Source organism: Dermochelys coriacea, chromosome 9 (assembly GCF_009764565.3).
Source record: "Dermochelys coriacea isolate rDerCor1 chromosome 9, rDerCor1.pri.v4, whole genome shotgun sequence".
Taxonomy (NCBI): Eukaryota; Metazoa; Chordata; order Testudines; family Dermochelyidae; genus Dermochelys; species Dermochelys coriacea.
In genome coordinates, this window is record NC_050076.1 from 48458785 (window position 1) to 48473413 (window position 14629).

Sequence of the window (14629 nt, forward strand, 5' to 3'; positions counted from 1 at the left end):
ACTAGCTACAACTGCAAACCATATGGCCAGCCGCAGATGCAAAGTACATGGCTAGCCAGGAGATCAAACCATGTGCAGAAAGGACTATATATATCTAACTAAGTCAGCAGCCAGCCACAAAACTCCTGGGTAAAGAATACAGCTAGGCACAGATCACACAGAATAACTATAGGAACACTCAGGTACCATGCACAGAAATCACAGAAAATAGTTAAGAGGTCATGCACAGGAGTCATACTATCACTCGTATATCACATTAATCACTGCACACACAGAACACAAGGCAAGTCACAAATTAAAATACTATGGACATTCATTTATCACACACACACAACTCATGGGCCACAAATACTCCTGTGTCACATGCAAGTCATATAATCAGTCACCGATCTTCATAACTTCCCTTCCCAGAAAAAGCTTCTCCTGATGATGGGAGGAGCTCTGTGAAGTTTTGCAGAGTGGGTCTGCGGTACTGTTTTCTCTTCTCTAAGGATATGACTGGCTATTCAACAAGCAGCATAAGTAACAAGTCTCCGTCCAACTGTCTCATCTAAGACTATGATTGTTTCTTTTTAAAAGCAAATGCAATGATCTGCAGGCCCTCAAATACAGACACACACTCAACTCCAACTAGCCCATATCATGACTGATTCTGTAAAGGAGTGAGAGTGAGCTGAACATTGAAATCCTTCTGCTTCACAGTGCTTCAAAATAAAGAGATTCTCGACAACGACTAGTTTGGGTGTTGGATTGGACCACAACTTTAGGAAACTGGGAAAGAGTTGGACTTCTGGCCTATGGGCTAATGGCTGACTATTTATGCTAGCTTCCTACTATTCATTTTAATTAGGTGACCTGAGAAGAGAGTAAAATGAGGCCATGATGAACCCATTCATCTAGCCAAAGCCACGGGGAACGGACGGTATGCAGGCCATTTCCAAGCACATTCAGCACAAAAGGCCATGCAGATGGAGCTGGCTATTTCTGATGAGCTGATCTTGAAAGTACCTTGAGGTCCCGCCGTTCGAGATGCAGGAGCTCAGAGCCCCGGACGTCATGCCGGATGAAGATATCCTTATACTCACAAAGACTGAGATGCTCAAGCCAGGCTGCAACCTCCTCCGTTCCCCAGAGGTGAACTGTCGGAGATGGAAAAGCAGGAGTGCATTGAGTACCCAAAAGCCCAGAGGAAAGAGAGAGTGAGAAAGAACACCAACAGTATCCAAAACCAAAAGGAAAGCCAAGGGAGAATGTCAAGCAGGACCACAACCCCAAATGAAGGAGAGGAGGACTGACAACAGGAGCTACAATCCCAAACAAAGAAGGAGGTCAGATTAAAATCAGAGCCATTCTCTTAAGAAGAGACTAGATACAATGAATCATGGGGGTCTGTTTATGTCCATGTCCAGTCACTGTCTTGCTGTGACTGAAACTTTACCACCATGTCTAGTAAGAAACTCAATTTCCCTCTGTTTAAAAAACAAAACAGCCATGCAAAATGTTTAGGAGAGAATCAGACCCAGGTTAATTTTCTATTGTTCTTTTAGAGTAAACAGTGCATACTGGCACTTATATTACATAAGTTCCTTCTACATTCATGGCTCATCAAGTGCTTTATAGACAAGATAGTAAAATCTCCCTCTGATGTGGGAGGGAGGACTGGCAATGAACACAGGGGGACCTCCAGCTTCCAGACTAGTCTCTAAATAAGAGAAAGAAAAGACCCCACAAGCCCAGTGAAAAGAGAGGTCATGGAGGAAAGAGTGACAGGACCCACAATTCCATGGGAGAGGACAATACCCATAGAACAAGTAGTACTCCCAAATTTTAGTGGTAGAGAGTTTTCATAGGTAGAATATAAACCAAAAATCAACTAACACAATTGGAGAGAAAGTGTTCTGATACCAGTCAATTTGTTGATTTCATGGGCCAGTTTTTATCATACTGACCAATAGGATTAGAGCTCAAGGTGCACCAGTGGTGATGCAGGATCCCCAGCCAATTAGACATGAGACTTGATTAAACCCTGGGGGCGAATCAATGAGAGAAACATCATTAACCACATCAGGGAGCATCAGCAGTGGGAAGATTGGAGTTATGCGGACTTGGGCCCCAGAGTCATTTTGATTGCTAAAAGACAAAAATCCTCAAGTCCACTCCCGCAGCCCTCCCAAAACATTCCAGAGAACAGTCCAAGTCTTGGTAGACCTCTTCGGAGCGTGCCATCAGTTAGTCTTTGGGAATATCCGCTCAGTGCAGGGTGTTATGGTTCAGAGAGAGCGCACAGAAAAAAAAGCTACTTTGCTAAGTGAAAAAGAAACACACTAAACAGAATGCTAGTGTAATGTGTGAGTAAAAGTACATGAAAGGAAAAACAGAGGAAAGAGAAAGACACAAATGGAGACACAGGCAGAGGAGGGGAAGAGTGTGTGTGTGCACAAACAGGAGATGTAGAGGCACACAGAGTGAATACATAGCCAGTTGGTACCAGGCAGTCCCATGCTGCTACGAGTTTCCTTATTCTTGTTGTTTTTCTCCTTTTTAAATTTTGTCACCAGCCGAAATTTGCCACTGCGGCTGCGTTTGGAATAATCCAGCATCTGGTTCTGCAGAAACACACAGGGAAATCAATGAAACTTATGTCTCAAATCCATACCATCTGAATGAACCTAGCACCTAGTTCAGCTTAGTTCTTGTAGAGAGGAAAGAGCTTCCAATCTCATGGTCAGGAAGGGGAAGAAAAATGGTCAGCTCCATGTCAACCCAGGGACCTCTGGCAGTAACTTCATGGAGTTTTCTGCTGAACTGATTCTGTCTCACACCTGTGACCTACCCACAGGAAGTCACTGAAGCAAGATGAGCAGAACTAACTAACGAGGAAGCACCTAGGGAAACTGTTTTGCTCCTGTGTTTGAGAGTTATTACCTCTTCATCGCTCGGCTCCATGAGTTGCCATAGCCAAGGGATGTCTGCTAGCTTCCTCAGCTGCAGGTCCATGTCTGTCAGGGCTGCTAGAAGCTGCTCCTTCTGTGGAGGATCCAGCTGCTGCATCAGAGACAGAACCAAAGGCAAACAGCATTCAGAACCACAAAGTGGAATGCAGAGCATGTTATCTCCTTTGGGATATTTTTAAAGAAACCACATATCAAGACATTCCTTTCTAGACCATATTAAGTTTCCTCCCTCTCAAGAAACCAGAGCTCAGAGCTAACCAGCCTGATCTTGTTATATAATGCATAACGTTACCAAACTATGGAGGCAATGGATGGCACAATTTGTTTAAATCCCCCTGGTAAAGTTTGCACTGACTTGTAACAAAGCCAAGAGTCCAGAGGCCCGCAAGATCTTGTCTTCATGCCATGACCACAGTAAGAGAACAGACTGAGGGAAACTACCTCCAAGCCGTTCCCTTCTGTTTATCCCTCCTTACCAGTGCCATCTTGCCAGCCAGGAGAAGCTCTGTCTCACTATGCAGGGCTTTAACATTATTCACCATCTCTACAACCAGGCTGCAGTTCAGACCCTGTGGCAACAAAAAACATGTGTAAGGGCCAGAAAATACAGCAGTCAAATAGCTAGAAGGAAAGGAGTCTCAGAGAAGCGAACAAGAACAAAGCAGAAAACAGTCACAAAATTGCAGCAAAGCTTAAGAAACAAACTGCCTAGCAGTACCTCTGTCGATTTGGATTTGGCGTATACTTTGTCCATAGATTTGGAGCTGGCATTGACTGCATGAGCAAGTTCCTGTTCCATGTCTTGATGGGACTGTGCTATTTCCCGAATGCTGTGGAGAGAAACACAGACTATGTCAGCTGATCCTCATTCTTTTCTATTCCAATGCCATTCTGGGTGCTAAGGCTATGGACATAGCAGCATGGCAGTGCTCATGTAGGTAATCTGAACTCTGGCAGTTCAGTTCCCATCCAGATGATCTGCCACGGATAGGGCAAGGCAAACAAGGCATCCCTTTTATATGATCTTATAAAAGTAGCACAAGTCTAACCCTGGCACGTTTTACCAGATCATAAGCAAGAAAGAGCAGCCCAAGGACAGCTGAGCTGATTGCAATACCTGAACGTGCATGTCTAAAGGGATTTTTGAAAGAATACACTAATTTTTACGCTTTGGCACTAAATTGTGCCTGACAATGAATATACACATGCAATTACTTACACAAATGCAGGGCATGTGCACACAACTCCACATGTACACATTCTTTTTTGCAAAGCAAAACTCAGGGCTAGAGTCTAAAATATGGCCCTATACTACACATAGGCTGTGATTTTAGCAGCAGCTATGCGCATGGTAGTTCACAGAAGACTTCTGTGGTGTTCCATTCTGTGCATTTTCTCCTAAATGCCAGTATCAGCGAGCAGGACACCTGCAAAAAGAGTGCAAGTCTGCATATTGGTGTGAAAGTCCTCTTTCACAAATCTCTGCTGAGGCTCTGGGTTAAAGGTCCCCAGCAAGTCTGACTTCTTCCCTGAGAAGCAGCTGTTTCATTTCTGACAAATTCACTGGCAACATCTAGGGCTAGAACAACAGATGACCCTAAGTCCCTACGTTCTTTAAAAATATAAAATTAACCTCAGCCTGAAAGAAGGAACAAAGGGAGCTGTGCTTGTTTATGCCAGGATTGAATTTGGTCCACAGTGACTGAAAAAACTTCACTTTGTAGATTTAAATTCTGGTGCAGCTACGGTAGTGCAGTGAGCGGATGAAATTATACATTGCTCTAGGCTATTCCCAAGGATACAGACAGCACTGCAGGTGATCAGACAAGACAGACAGCTCTGGAATGAAAGAGAGTGTGACAATGAGCACCACACTCAGAAGCCAGGAGGGGGCCTCATGAGCCCAGAGGAACAAGATGCCAGAGTAGGGCTGTGAGCCCAAGGAAAAGAGAAGCGGGTCTCACCTATGAATCAGAGCTCCTGCTGCTTGACCAAACTGGTTAATCTGGGTGGACTCTTCTTCAGACATGATCTCTGGATGCAGGGAGAAAGAGGAGGGCCGGGGCAACTCACACTTCTGTTTATCTTCCCAGGACTTTAGGGTGCTCTCAAATGCCTACAAACAAGAAAAATGCACACAAAACTACGTTGCAAATCTCCCAGAGAAAGCATTTCAACGTTTACTCCATCAGCCTTCCCACAGGGCCTGTGTGTGCCTGTATTACAGGCAGGTCTGGTAGCACCACCAATTATGAAGGTTGCTTGACACACCCCATTATAAGACCCTTCTGTTTTCAGTTGCTTACAAATGTGACAAACATTTGGGCTGAAATTTCCCACGCTGGACGTTTGACTCAGGCTTATTACTTTTTTTCTGTGTTTGAAAATTTCAGTCCAAACAGTTCAGATGTTCCTGAGAATGAATTTAGGGAAAAATTGCATTGTTTGGCAATGCCAAAAAATTGTGGTCACCTTTTCTTGGAGAAGCTTTAGCATCCTCATGCTTTGGAGCAGGGACTTGAAATTTTGGCAAGGGGTGGCCTTTATGTAAGGAACGGGCATTTGGCTTTCTCCATGAAAATCCACACAGATATGGACAAGTTATAAGCCTTTAAAAACTGCAGTTCGCACATGCTCAGTAGAAACTTGCTAGAGCTTGACAGGTGAAGTCCTTGAAGATTCCATCCACACTGGGCATACTCCAACTTGGGGCTGAGCAGGGCTTTCCCTGGGGCCAGGTATCAGAATGGAGAGCAGGGAGTGACCCCACCCTTGCTGGCAAGGCAGTATGGAAAAAGGCTAAAAATATGGGGCTAGAACATGACCTCAGGGGGGTAGGGTATTGAGGGGGGCTAGGGTGGAGGCTGGGACTGCGGAAGAGACAGATCTGGGACAGGTTGGAGGCGATTGGGCAGAAGGGATCAAGCTCAGGAGAATGGGCAGAAGAGTCAGGGCCCACTAGAGTACACTCCCATCTAGAGCCTGGAATGGAACCCAAGATTGAGTCTCACCGTTTCTCTGCTGTCAATTAATATCTATGAAACCCACTACCAAACTGTCTGTCCATATCCCTCTCGTGCTGGTCCATACAGAGGATGACAACCTACTATTGCTGTCAGTCAACCTACTATTGCTGTCTGTTAGCTCAAATGGCAGAGGTCTAGGTGATGAATCTGAAGTTTCCAACCCTGCTGATGACCCATGTAGGTGTCAAATACTAGAACTGTTTTTCCAGTTTGCTTTTTAAAAAAAATGCAGGAAATCACACACACAAAACTATGTTAAAAGAACATGAAAAGTCAAGCATTCAGAAGTTAGTATTAAGGTTGCCTGTACCACCTTAGTTTGCCCTCCCTTATGTATATGCATTATAATACAGCCTTTAATTACATGATCACATACTAATTTTCCACAGGACCATTTCTCTGCTTCATTCAGTGCACAGGATGGGCCTGCTCTGGGAATGACGCAGGATTGTGTAGAAAAGAAGACTTGTCTGTAGGCCCCCTACTTCATTTGTTGCAGAAGTTGGGAGGTGAGTACAGAATGAAACAGGGGACTGCAGGAAGAGAAAGGACAGTTTCACAGTTAAGGGAGCTGAATATCACTCTGGAGAACTGGAGTCTAGCCCTGTCTTTGCCACAGAGTTCTTAGCTGATGCTGGGCAACTCACTTAAACAAAACTTTTCATAGATGACCACTAACTGTGTTCCCCTCATTTTCTGAGTGACCAACTTGGTAGCATGGAGTCTGCTTTACAGAAGGGTTGAGCACTCTGAACTGCAACTGAAGCCAGTGGGAACAGGGCTTTGAGCATAGAAAGTGCTATAAATGCTAAGTTTCAGAGTAGCAGCCGTGTTAGTCTGTATTCGCAAAAAGAAAAGGAGTACTTGTGGCACCTTAGAGACTAACAAATTTATTTGAGCATAAGCTTTCGTGAGCTACAGCTCACTTCACACCAAATGCATCCGATGAAGTGAGCTGTAGCTCACGAAAGCTTATGCTCAAATAAATTTGTTAGTCTCTAAGGTGCCACAAGTACTCCTTTTCTTTTTACAAATGCTAAGCAGTCTGAAGAAAAATCAGGCCCCAGGTGTCTCAAATTGGGCACCCAAAATGAGTGGACACTTTTGACTGTACTCTCTCCATGCCTGTGCTCCCAGCTGTAAAACAGGGATGAGACCCTCTCATCTTGAGGGGGTGCTAAGATAGAATGATTAATGTTTGTGAGCTCTCAAGAGATGCGCACCATAGAAAATCCCATGAGGAAATTAACACTTCTCTCTTCAGAGCAGGGTTTGAGTAGTGTGCAGTGAACTAAAGGGTCACCCACTTTGTTGCTGCTGTAGACCAAGATCATCACAGACACCAGGGACTCCAGGCACCCCTCCATTCTCCCCAGAGCCTCCCTGTGTGCCACTCTCCCCTCTCCCTCTATTTAAGGGACTCTCTGCAACCACTTTTGCCCCCATATGCCAGGGCTTTGTGTGTCTGCTATGTTCCCCTCCCACATACCATAATCCCCCATTCTCTCCCTCACAATGCCAGGGGCTCTGTGCACCCCCCATCTGTCACATGCCTGGGGCTCTATGTGCCCCCCATTCCACCCCTGCCAGGGGTTCTATGTGGCCCCCATTTCTTCACTGTCTTCTTCCCCCTTATCATTGTCCCCCACTGTCTTCCCATGCTAGGGGCTCTGGGCAACCCGTTCCTCCTTCCCCCATCCCACTGGTTTTGTGTGCCGTCGTTCCCTGGTTCTCCCAACACATCCTTCCCCACCATGTCAGGAGTTCTGTGTGCCCCCCATATTAGGGGATGTGTTTACCCCCTCCATTGCCTCTTCACCCATACTAGGGTCCCCCATTCTCCCCACAGCCTAGGACTTCTATGTGCTCCCCATCCCCCCATTCTTATATCTTTTCTTTTCGTCAGGGATAGAAAACATTCAGGAAGCCAAAATTTTAATCCCTATTGAGAGGATGGGCAGAGCTCACATGGGGAGTTTTGTTACACTGGAAGGTGTCAATGGCTGGCCTCAATGGTCTATAGTCAATGTCAGAGCTGGCTGGCTGAAACTGCTGACTCTGCTAACCAGATGCCAGGGGCTCATTTCCTCCTTCCAGTTTTCCTCCAGATCACTGGGGTTCTTGACAATGATGCCTAGAACATTCCTTCAAATTTTGGAATTGATCAGCATTCAAATATTATCATGTTACAGACAAAGAAATGCCTTTCAGTTGAGTGTAGGATCTTGCTTCACTTGGCCAATAAGGCCTGGAACCATAAACTGAACAACGAGGAGAAAACAAAACACTGAATAGCTCTTCATTAATTGAGTCCCATCCATCCAGTGCACAGAATGAGGCAGGCGTCCTGCGGAAAAAATAGAATGTGATCATGTCATTAAAGACAGTATGCATACACCCAAGGGGGCCAAGGTAAGGTGGCATGGCCAACCTAAATTCTAGCATTTCCTGTTTTCTGAATGCTTGATTTTGAAAACTTACTAATATTCTTTTAACTCTGTGTGTGTGTGTGTGTGTGTGTGTGTGTGTGTGTGTGTGTGTGTGTGTGTGTGTGTGTGTGTGTGTGTGTGTGTAAAAGAGTATATATTGCACACCTGATATGAATGTCTCTACAGTCTTTCAGGTTATTGCATTCTTCTCTGGGGTATATATGGTGTTAAAGGATATCTCTCTTGTACATGTACTGTACTGCAGGGTTACTCTTACCCTGTCTCTAGTTAGCGTCTGTGCCCTGTTCTTATGAACAATCCAAATATAGCCAGGGGGTTGAATCCAAGCTTCTCCGTCCACTTGAACAGGCACTCCCTCATCTCCCAGGATTGCTATCTTCACTGTCCGGCACTGTGAGAAATGAATGCGTTAAATGGGTCCCAAAATAAAAGTTACCAAAAGACAAGAGGTGTTGTATACATTTCCTCCCAAAACGTTTCCCTGTTTCCAACAGCCTTGTTCTAACTGCTGCTGGTGGGGCTGGACCACCTGATTCACACACACAGTTCTTCTTGTGCAGGGCAAACTCCCTTGGGGCCCTGGCATCCGGTACATCGTGCCTTGGGTTATCTGATGGATTGCTGTTCTAGTCAGTGTTTCAACTGCCACAATCTATCCAGATCACAGCGAACAGTGGAAAACACTCCATGCTCGATACCATCTGAAGCTACTAGTCCTGATCCCTGCAGGCCCCCACATCAGGACTAGGTGAGTCTAAGAGCCACAGGTTTTGCATTCTCTGACCTGTTGGGACTGACAGCAAGCAGAAACACATCACAGCCTTCAAACCAAGCGTTCTGGGTGGAGGAGGCATAAGATTGGCCAAGGAGCTCACAAGAGCAACGGATACCTGTGCAATCCGGTGATGCTGTAGATTAATGACTCGTGACACTGCCATCTGCATGCTACCAAACACGGCTACCACCTCCAAGATCTTGTCATCAAAGGAGGGGGCTGTAAATGTCTAAGCAGACACAAGGCAAGAGAGAATTCAATTCACATATTTCTCTGTTTTAGAAAAGCTTCCTTCCCTCCCATGGATGGACATTTATGGCTTTCTCTTTTGCTGTTTATTCGCTATATAATTAACAATGAGGCTACAATGTGGATTCTGAAGTGATCCAGGAAGGAGAAAAAGTAGCTGCAGTATTCCCAATGGGCTTCCAAAAGCAACTAAAGGATCATTTCTGCACAGTGATGACACACAAGCCTCTATACAATATTATTCTTACAGGATTTGATTATCTCCATTATCTGAAGGTCAAAATTTTGGAACCTCACGCAAAGGCCACTGAAGTTTATGGAAAGACTACCCATAGCTTAAATTGGCTTAAGAGCAGGCCTTTTGAGTGGAGAGGAACTGGGGGGCATCTCAGAGCTCATCTATTGCGCTTCATGAACATCAGAAGAATTGGAATGTGATCGAACTCCAGTCTGAACCCCTGTGGCTGACAAACTGCTGGAGTTTGACTTTTGGGTAACCACTCATTTCACAGAGAAACCTCAGCCAGATATGCTCTTGTTCCAACCATCAGGTCTCAGGTGCTAATGGTGCACTCAACAGTAAATACTGAAGATATTTGTTGTGTTCCCATTTGCCACCTTCAAGGAATACTCACATCATCTTCTTTGGTGCCTCCCCAGAAGTTAGTGCCTCCAGCATAGCTGGGAATGTTGAGTACAGCGATCCCCTGAAGACTGGGCAAAGGGATTGGACGCCCATCACACTGCACAGAATAGAAGATAATGTCACATTTCTAGCTGTGCTGATGTTAGCAGGCAGCAATTTTAAAGCCTCTCCAGATTACTCAGTCATCATTAGGCAGACTGCTGAAGAGAGCAGAACATTTTCCAGATACTGTTGAGGACACACTCACTGGGCTGGCACTGAAGCACACTGCCTGCATAACTGGACAAGTTCCCAGGACTACTGGCCTTGTCTACACCAGGAAATTACATCATGTTATAAAATCAGGGCTCAAATAGTTGGTACATGCCCATATGCTATCCCGGCACTTCTCTGAGTGACTGGCTTGCTCTCCAGAATCTCAGCTTTTATTTAAAAAGAGAAAGCAAGTCTCCAGCTGGTATGGTGGCAAAAAACCCACTCAAAAATATGAGCCAAGAGTATTTGATGCAGACAGGAATAATAGCTCTTGGGGTTATGAAGAGCCCAATTCATCTCACTGAGATGTTAACTCTCAATGCCTATTGATGATAGTTTAAATGGCAACATTAATTACTTCATTCCTCATGTAAGAAAGAAGAGGAAGGGGCACAATTTCCTGTGAATGCTGTTTCATTCTGGTGACACAAGCAGGTACTGTTTGGGAGATACCACCCCTTTTTCCTTCCATCAAGCATGAGCCATGCTCTAGAAATATAGCAGAGCTCATGGACACATTTAAGCCCCAAGTGAGCGGGGGATCCAGCTGAGAGAGCCTGGTGGAGCCAATGGCATTGCGATCTCACTTTGAACATCTGCACAATTTGCTGTGAGTGGCATCGCATTTTGACAACTCATATGGATGGAGCTAATGTTCTGGGTGAAGCCTGGAAAAATATCACCATTTTCTTCCCCAATCTGATCCCTGTAGAACATGTCTTAACTAATACGACGTTAGACAACCAGAATAGATGACAATGGTGTTTAGAGGAGATACAATGTCAAACACAACAACCCTTGTCCTATGCTGAGGGTCTTTGCTCAACAGTGTGTTAGTCAACATTTTCTAAAATGATGTAATTTCCTATCACAAGAATGGGAATATCTTCCTAGTATCAGCAAAGGCTACTTTCATCCAGCTGAGGGTTGATATGGGCTAATAGTGCCTCGGGGTGGGGAATCCCAAGGACTGAAAATGGAAATGTTCCTCTGGAATCAACAGGTTGGGTCAGATTCAAGGTGACTGACGGAGACGCTGGAAGGGCTTCATGTATTCAGTTAAAGACTGATAAATGATGCTAAAATAAATGTCACAAATCAGAAGCAAAAAATTAAAAATTGATTGAGATGGGAGAAGACGACATTTAACCACATAAGAACATTTTCTTTCTCACCTCCAGCAAGACTTTTTGCTCCAAGTTCTTGTATGTTCTGTGTAGCAGCTCCTTGGTCCCAAGCACTCCATACCACATCATGTTTTTAGTACGACTTCTTAGAGGGACAAACAAAGGTACAAGAGATACAACAGTCAGCATGAGGCACTGTCATTTACTGTCTGATTGTGAGAAAAGATTATTTCAATGATACCTCCCAACCCCCTAAAAATAGGAGTCCTCCTCTTTCAAAAGAAAGAAGCACTGGAAATTGCCACCCCTTGTATTCTGAAAAAAGGCTGCCCTTGGAAAAAAATGAAACAGGAATTAGGGATGACCCACTAACATGAGTTGTCAGAAATATGTGCAGATGCTCCCAAGGGGGAGATGCAATCAGTCACACACATCACTGAGCTAAGGGTGTTGCTGAATGTTGCTCAGGACAGAGAAAACCCATTAACTGCAGGTTGTTTGAAGAACCCTGTCTCTATACAGGTATCCTGAAGACCGTAGAACTACAGGCCTGATATACAGGACAGGGTGCGGGCTTAGAATGGAGTTCCATGGCATTTGGAGTTGGGACACAATTCTTTCGAAGCTAAAAAGCAGCCATATGAGAAAGGCTACTAGTGAGGTCATGAAGTAAATGCCTGAACCACTGCATCCAATCCATATCAGAGCTAGCTACTTGGATCTCCCATTTATCTACAATGTCTAGAATTAGGAAGTAATCAAGGTGAAATTACTCATGCCGGTTTCAGATGACCAGCTTCAAGGCGTCATAGTAGATTATAAACTGTAATTACTTCTGATGCAATCACTATAGACCACAAAGACCAAAATCTGCTTCCCAAAGAACTGACCTACCTGCACTTCTCTGGGTGCTCATCACGTTTGTTGTTGAAGTCCAGAGAGATCTTTGCATCCAATCCAATTCCAAAATAATTATTCATGACACACTTCTCTGTGTAACACTCTCTGCCAAGTTAAAGAAAAACAACTTTTGTTAAATTTCAGGTTTCAGAGTAGCAGCCGTGTTAGTCTGTATTCGCAAAAAGAAAAGGAGTACTTGTGGCACCTTAGAGACTAACAAATTTATTAGAGCATAAGCTTTCGTGAGCTACAGCTCACTTCATCGGATGCATCCGATGAAGTGAGCTGTAGCTCACGAAAGCTTATGCTCTAATAAATTTGTTAGTCTCTAAGGTGCCACATGTACTCCTTTTCTTTTTGCGAACTTTTGTTAAAGTGATCCACATCTCCTGACACACAGATGGTTGAAAGAAGAGGAGGAGGCCAGCAGGATCTTCTATACTCTAGTGAGAGCTGATTCGACTACTCCATAAGAAATTTCATAAAGAGCAGTCTAGACACACTGTGTGGGGATCAAAGGTCCTGTGAATTCAGCTAATCCCTAACCATGGACCTAATCTGCAGTTGAATCCACTCCTGTGCCACAGAACTGAGTTCAAGAGTCTATGATTTCATTTGGAAAATGTTACATTTCTATCCCTTATGGCTGTGAAGAAAATCTCACAAGTGTGGACAAAGTGTAACTGACAAGGTGGTATCTGCATGATTCAGCAGAGCCTGAAACAATAACTCAGTGTGATCAACTGCTCAGCTCAGTGGGGTGGAACCTAATGATGATGATTTAGATGTCAATACGTAGCTATTTTACTGCTAAATATTTGATTGGAAACATCCAAAAAATGGGTTTATATCACAATTCCAACCCCTTTCCCACTCCCTTTCTGGACACCAAAAGGCCCAAACATCCCGTTAGCCACAGCCAAACCGTCCAGTTTTCCCCCGTACTGCTTCGTCAGATATAGCCAATATAACAATCTGCAGCACACCGATTGAAAATTTAGTGACACAGACAAATTAATGTGATTTACTCTGGGGACAGACACCATAGGGGGATTGCATTTGTCACTTTCACAGCTCAGTCAGTGAAAAATGTGTCATTTTTGTGTTTGCATGAAACTGCTGCAGAATTTACAGACTGCTGCAGAATCTAAGGGACCTTATTGGAGAATTCAGGTCTAGCTTGTTGAACAGCTAGCTGGACCTTGCCCATATCACTCTAACTGGGAGAGGGAGACACTCCCACATATCCACAGGTCCTGGGAGGAGACTGGCCTTGGTTAGATTCTCTCACTAGAAGCCACGTATCTTCTGTATTTACTCCTCATGCCCATACATCTTGATAACTGACATCCAGCATGGGAGGGCTGATTTACACATCTCGTCATCCTGGCGCCGCCTAAGTCCCCAATTAACTCTCAAAACCAACCCTCTTCCTTCACCACAATGTACGGACGCTGAGGTTCATCTGGAACTATGCATTCCCGTCTAGCTCCTCTGCATACTCACAGGTTTTCTGGCTCAGAGTTAAAGGGATCTGCACTGATCAACAAGCGGCTGATGACCGAACTCCCAGGCAGAGAACCAGACATACCAGCACGAATATCTGGGGGAGAAAATAAAGAGGGAATAGTATGTAGGGCATCTCATGGAGGTTATTAAATATGGAGGCCAGAGCATGTTAACACTGGGCAAAGAACTGTTATTTACTCCCAGAGCCAAGAGAACAGAGGTGAGAGACATATATCCTCACTGGTAAAACAATAAAATCAGACATATGAGAAGTACTAGTCTCAGGGCTCAATCCTAACCAGCACTGGGTCCAAACATAGGTGTTAATTCTTCTACTTGGGATCAAAACATTACAATGGGCCAGAAAAGGGCTGTCATTTTTGGTTCATTCTGGAAAAAGGAGATTCCACACACACCCCTTTACGGTGGGAAATCCACTTTTGCCTTTTCTTTTTTTTAAAGGAAAAAGGCAAATTAAAAAGGCCATGTGTCTCCATTTGTATAGCCCCCAGCACCAAGGAGGGCTCCAGAGCATTCTTCTACCCTCCAGCAAGATGCAGTTAGCAATCGAGCTGTAAAGGAGGTGGGAAGGAAGTGCATAAGTCTCTCTACTGGTTTGGGTGTGGTAGGGTCCATGCCTGGGGAAGACAGGACGAAGCTATCTTATTGCAATAGCTCTCTTCTGCTGCTGGGTCAAGGAGCGCAGCCGGGTCTCTGCCTGACTAGACTGAGGGGACA

General features: G+C 44.7%; 1 protein-coding gene across 9 annotated transcripts in view; it reads right to left on the reverse strand.

Moving 5' to 3' along the window:
- The window catches only part of DGKD (diacylglycerol kinase delta), an 86291-nt gene that overhangs the window by 4653 nt on the left and 67009 nt on the right, over positions 1–14629 (reverse strand). For 7 of the 9 annotated variants that reach the window (XM_038415889.2, XM_038415887.2, XM_038415884.2 and 4 more), the window contains 12 exons: positions 13889–13985; positions 12377–12487; positions 11531–11627; positions 10090–10197; positions 9321–9434; positions 8687–8821; positions 4919–5070; positions 3673–3784; positions 3431–3523; positions 2926–3045; positions 2489–2606; positions 1009–1139 (listed from right to left, as the gene is read on the reverse strand). In XM_038415889.2, the coding sequence (XP_038271817.1) occupies positions 1009–1139; positions 2489–2606; positions 2926–3045; positions 3431–3523; positions 3673–3784; positions 4919–5070; positions 8687–8821; positions 9321–9434; positions 10090–10197; positions 11531–11627; positions 12377–12487; positions 13889–13985 (1388 nt within the window). The remainder of the gene's footprint in view (positions 1–1008; positions 1140–2488; positions 2607–2925; positions 3046–3430; positions 3524–3672; positions 3785–4918; positions 5071–8686; positions 8822–9320; positions 9435–10089; positions 10198–11530; positions 11628–12376; positions 12488–13888; positions 13986–14629) is intronic. The other 2 variants (XM_043492769.1, XM_038415885.2) reach the window with 2 other exon arrangements.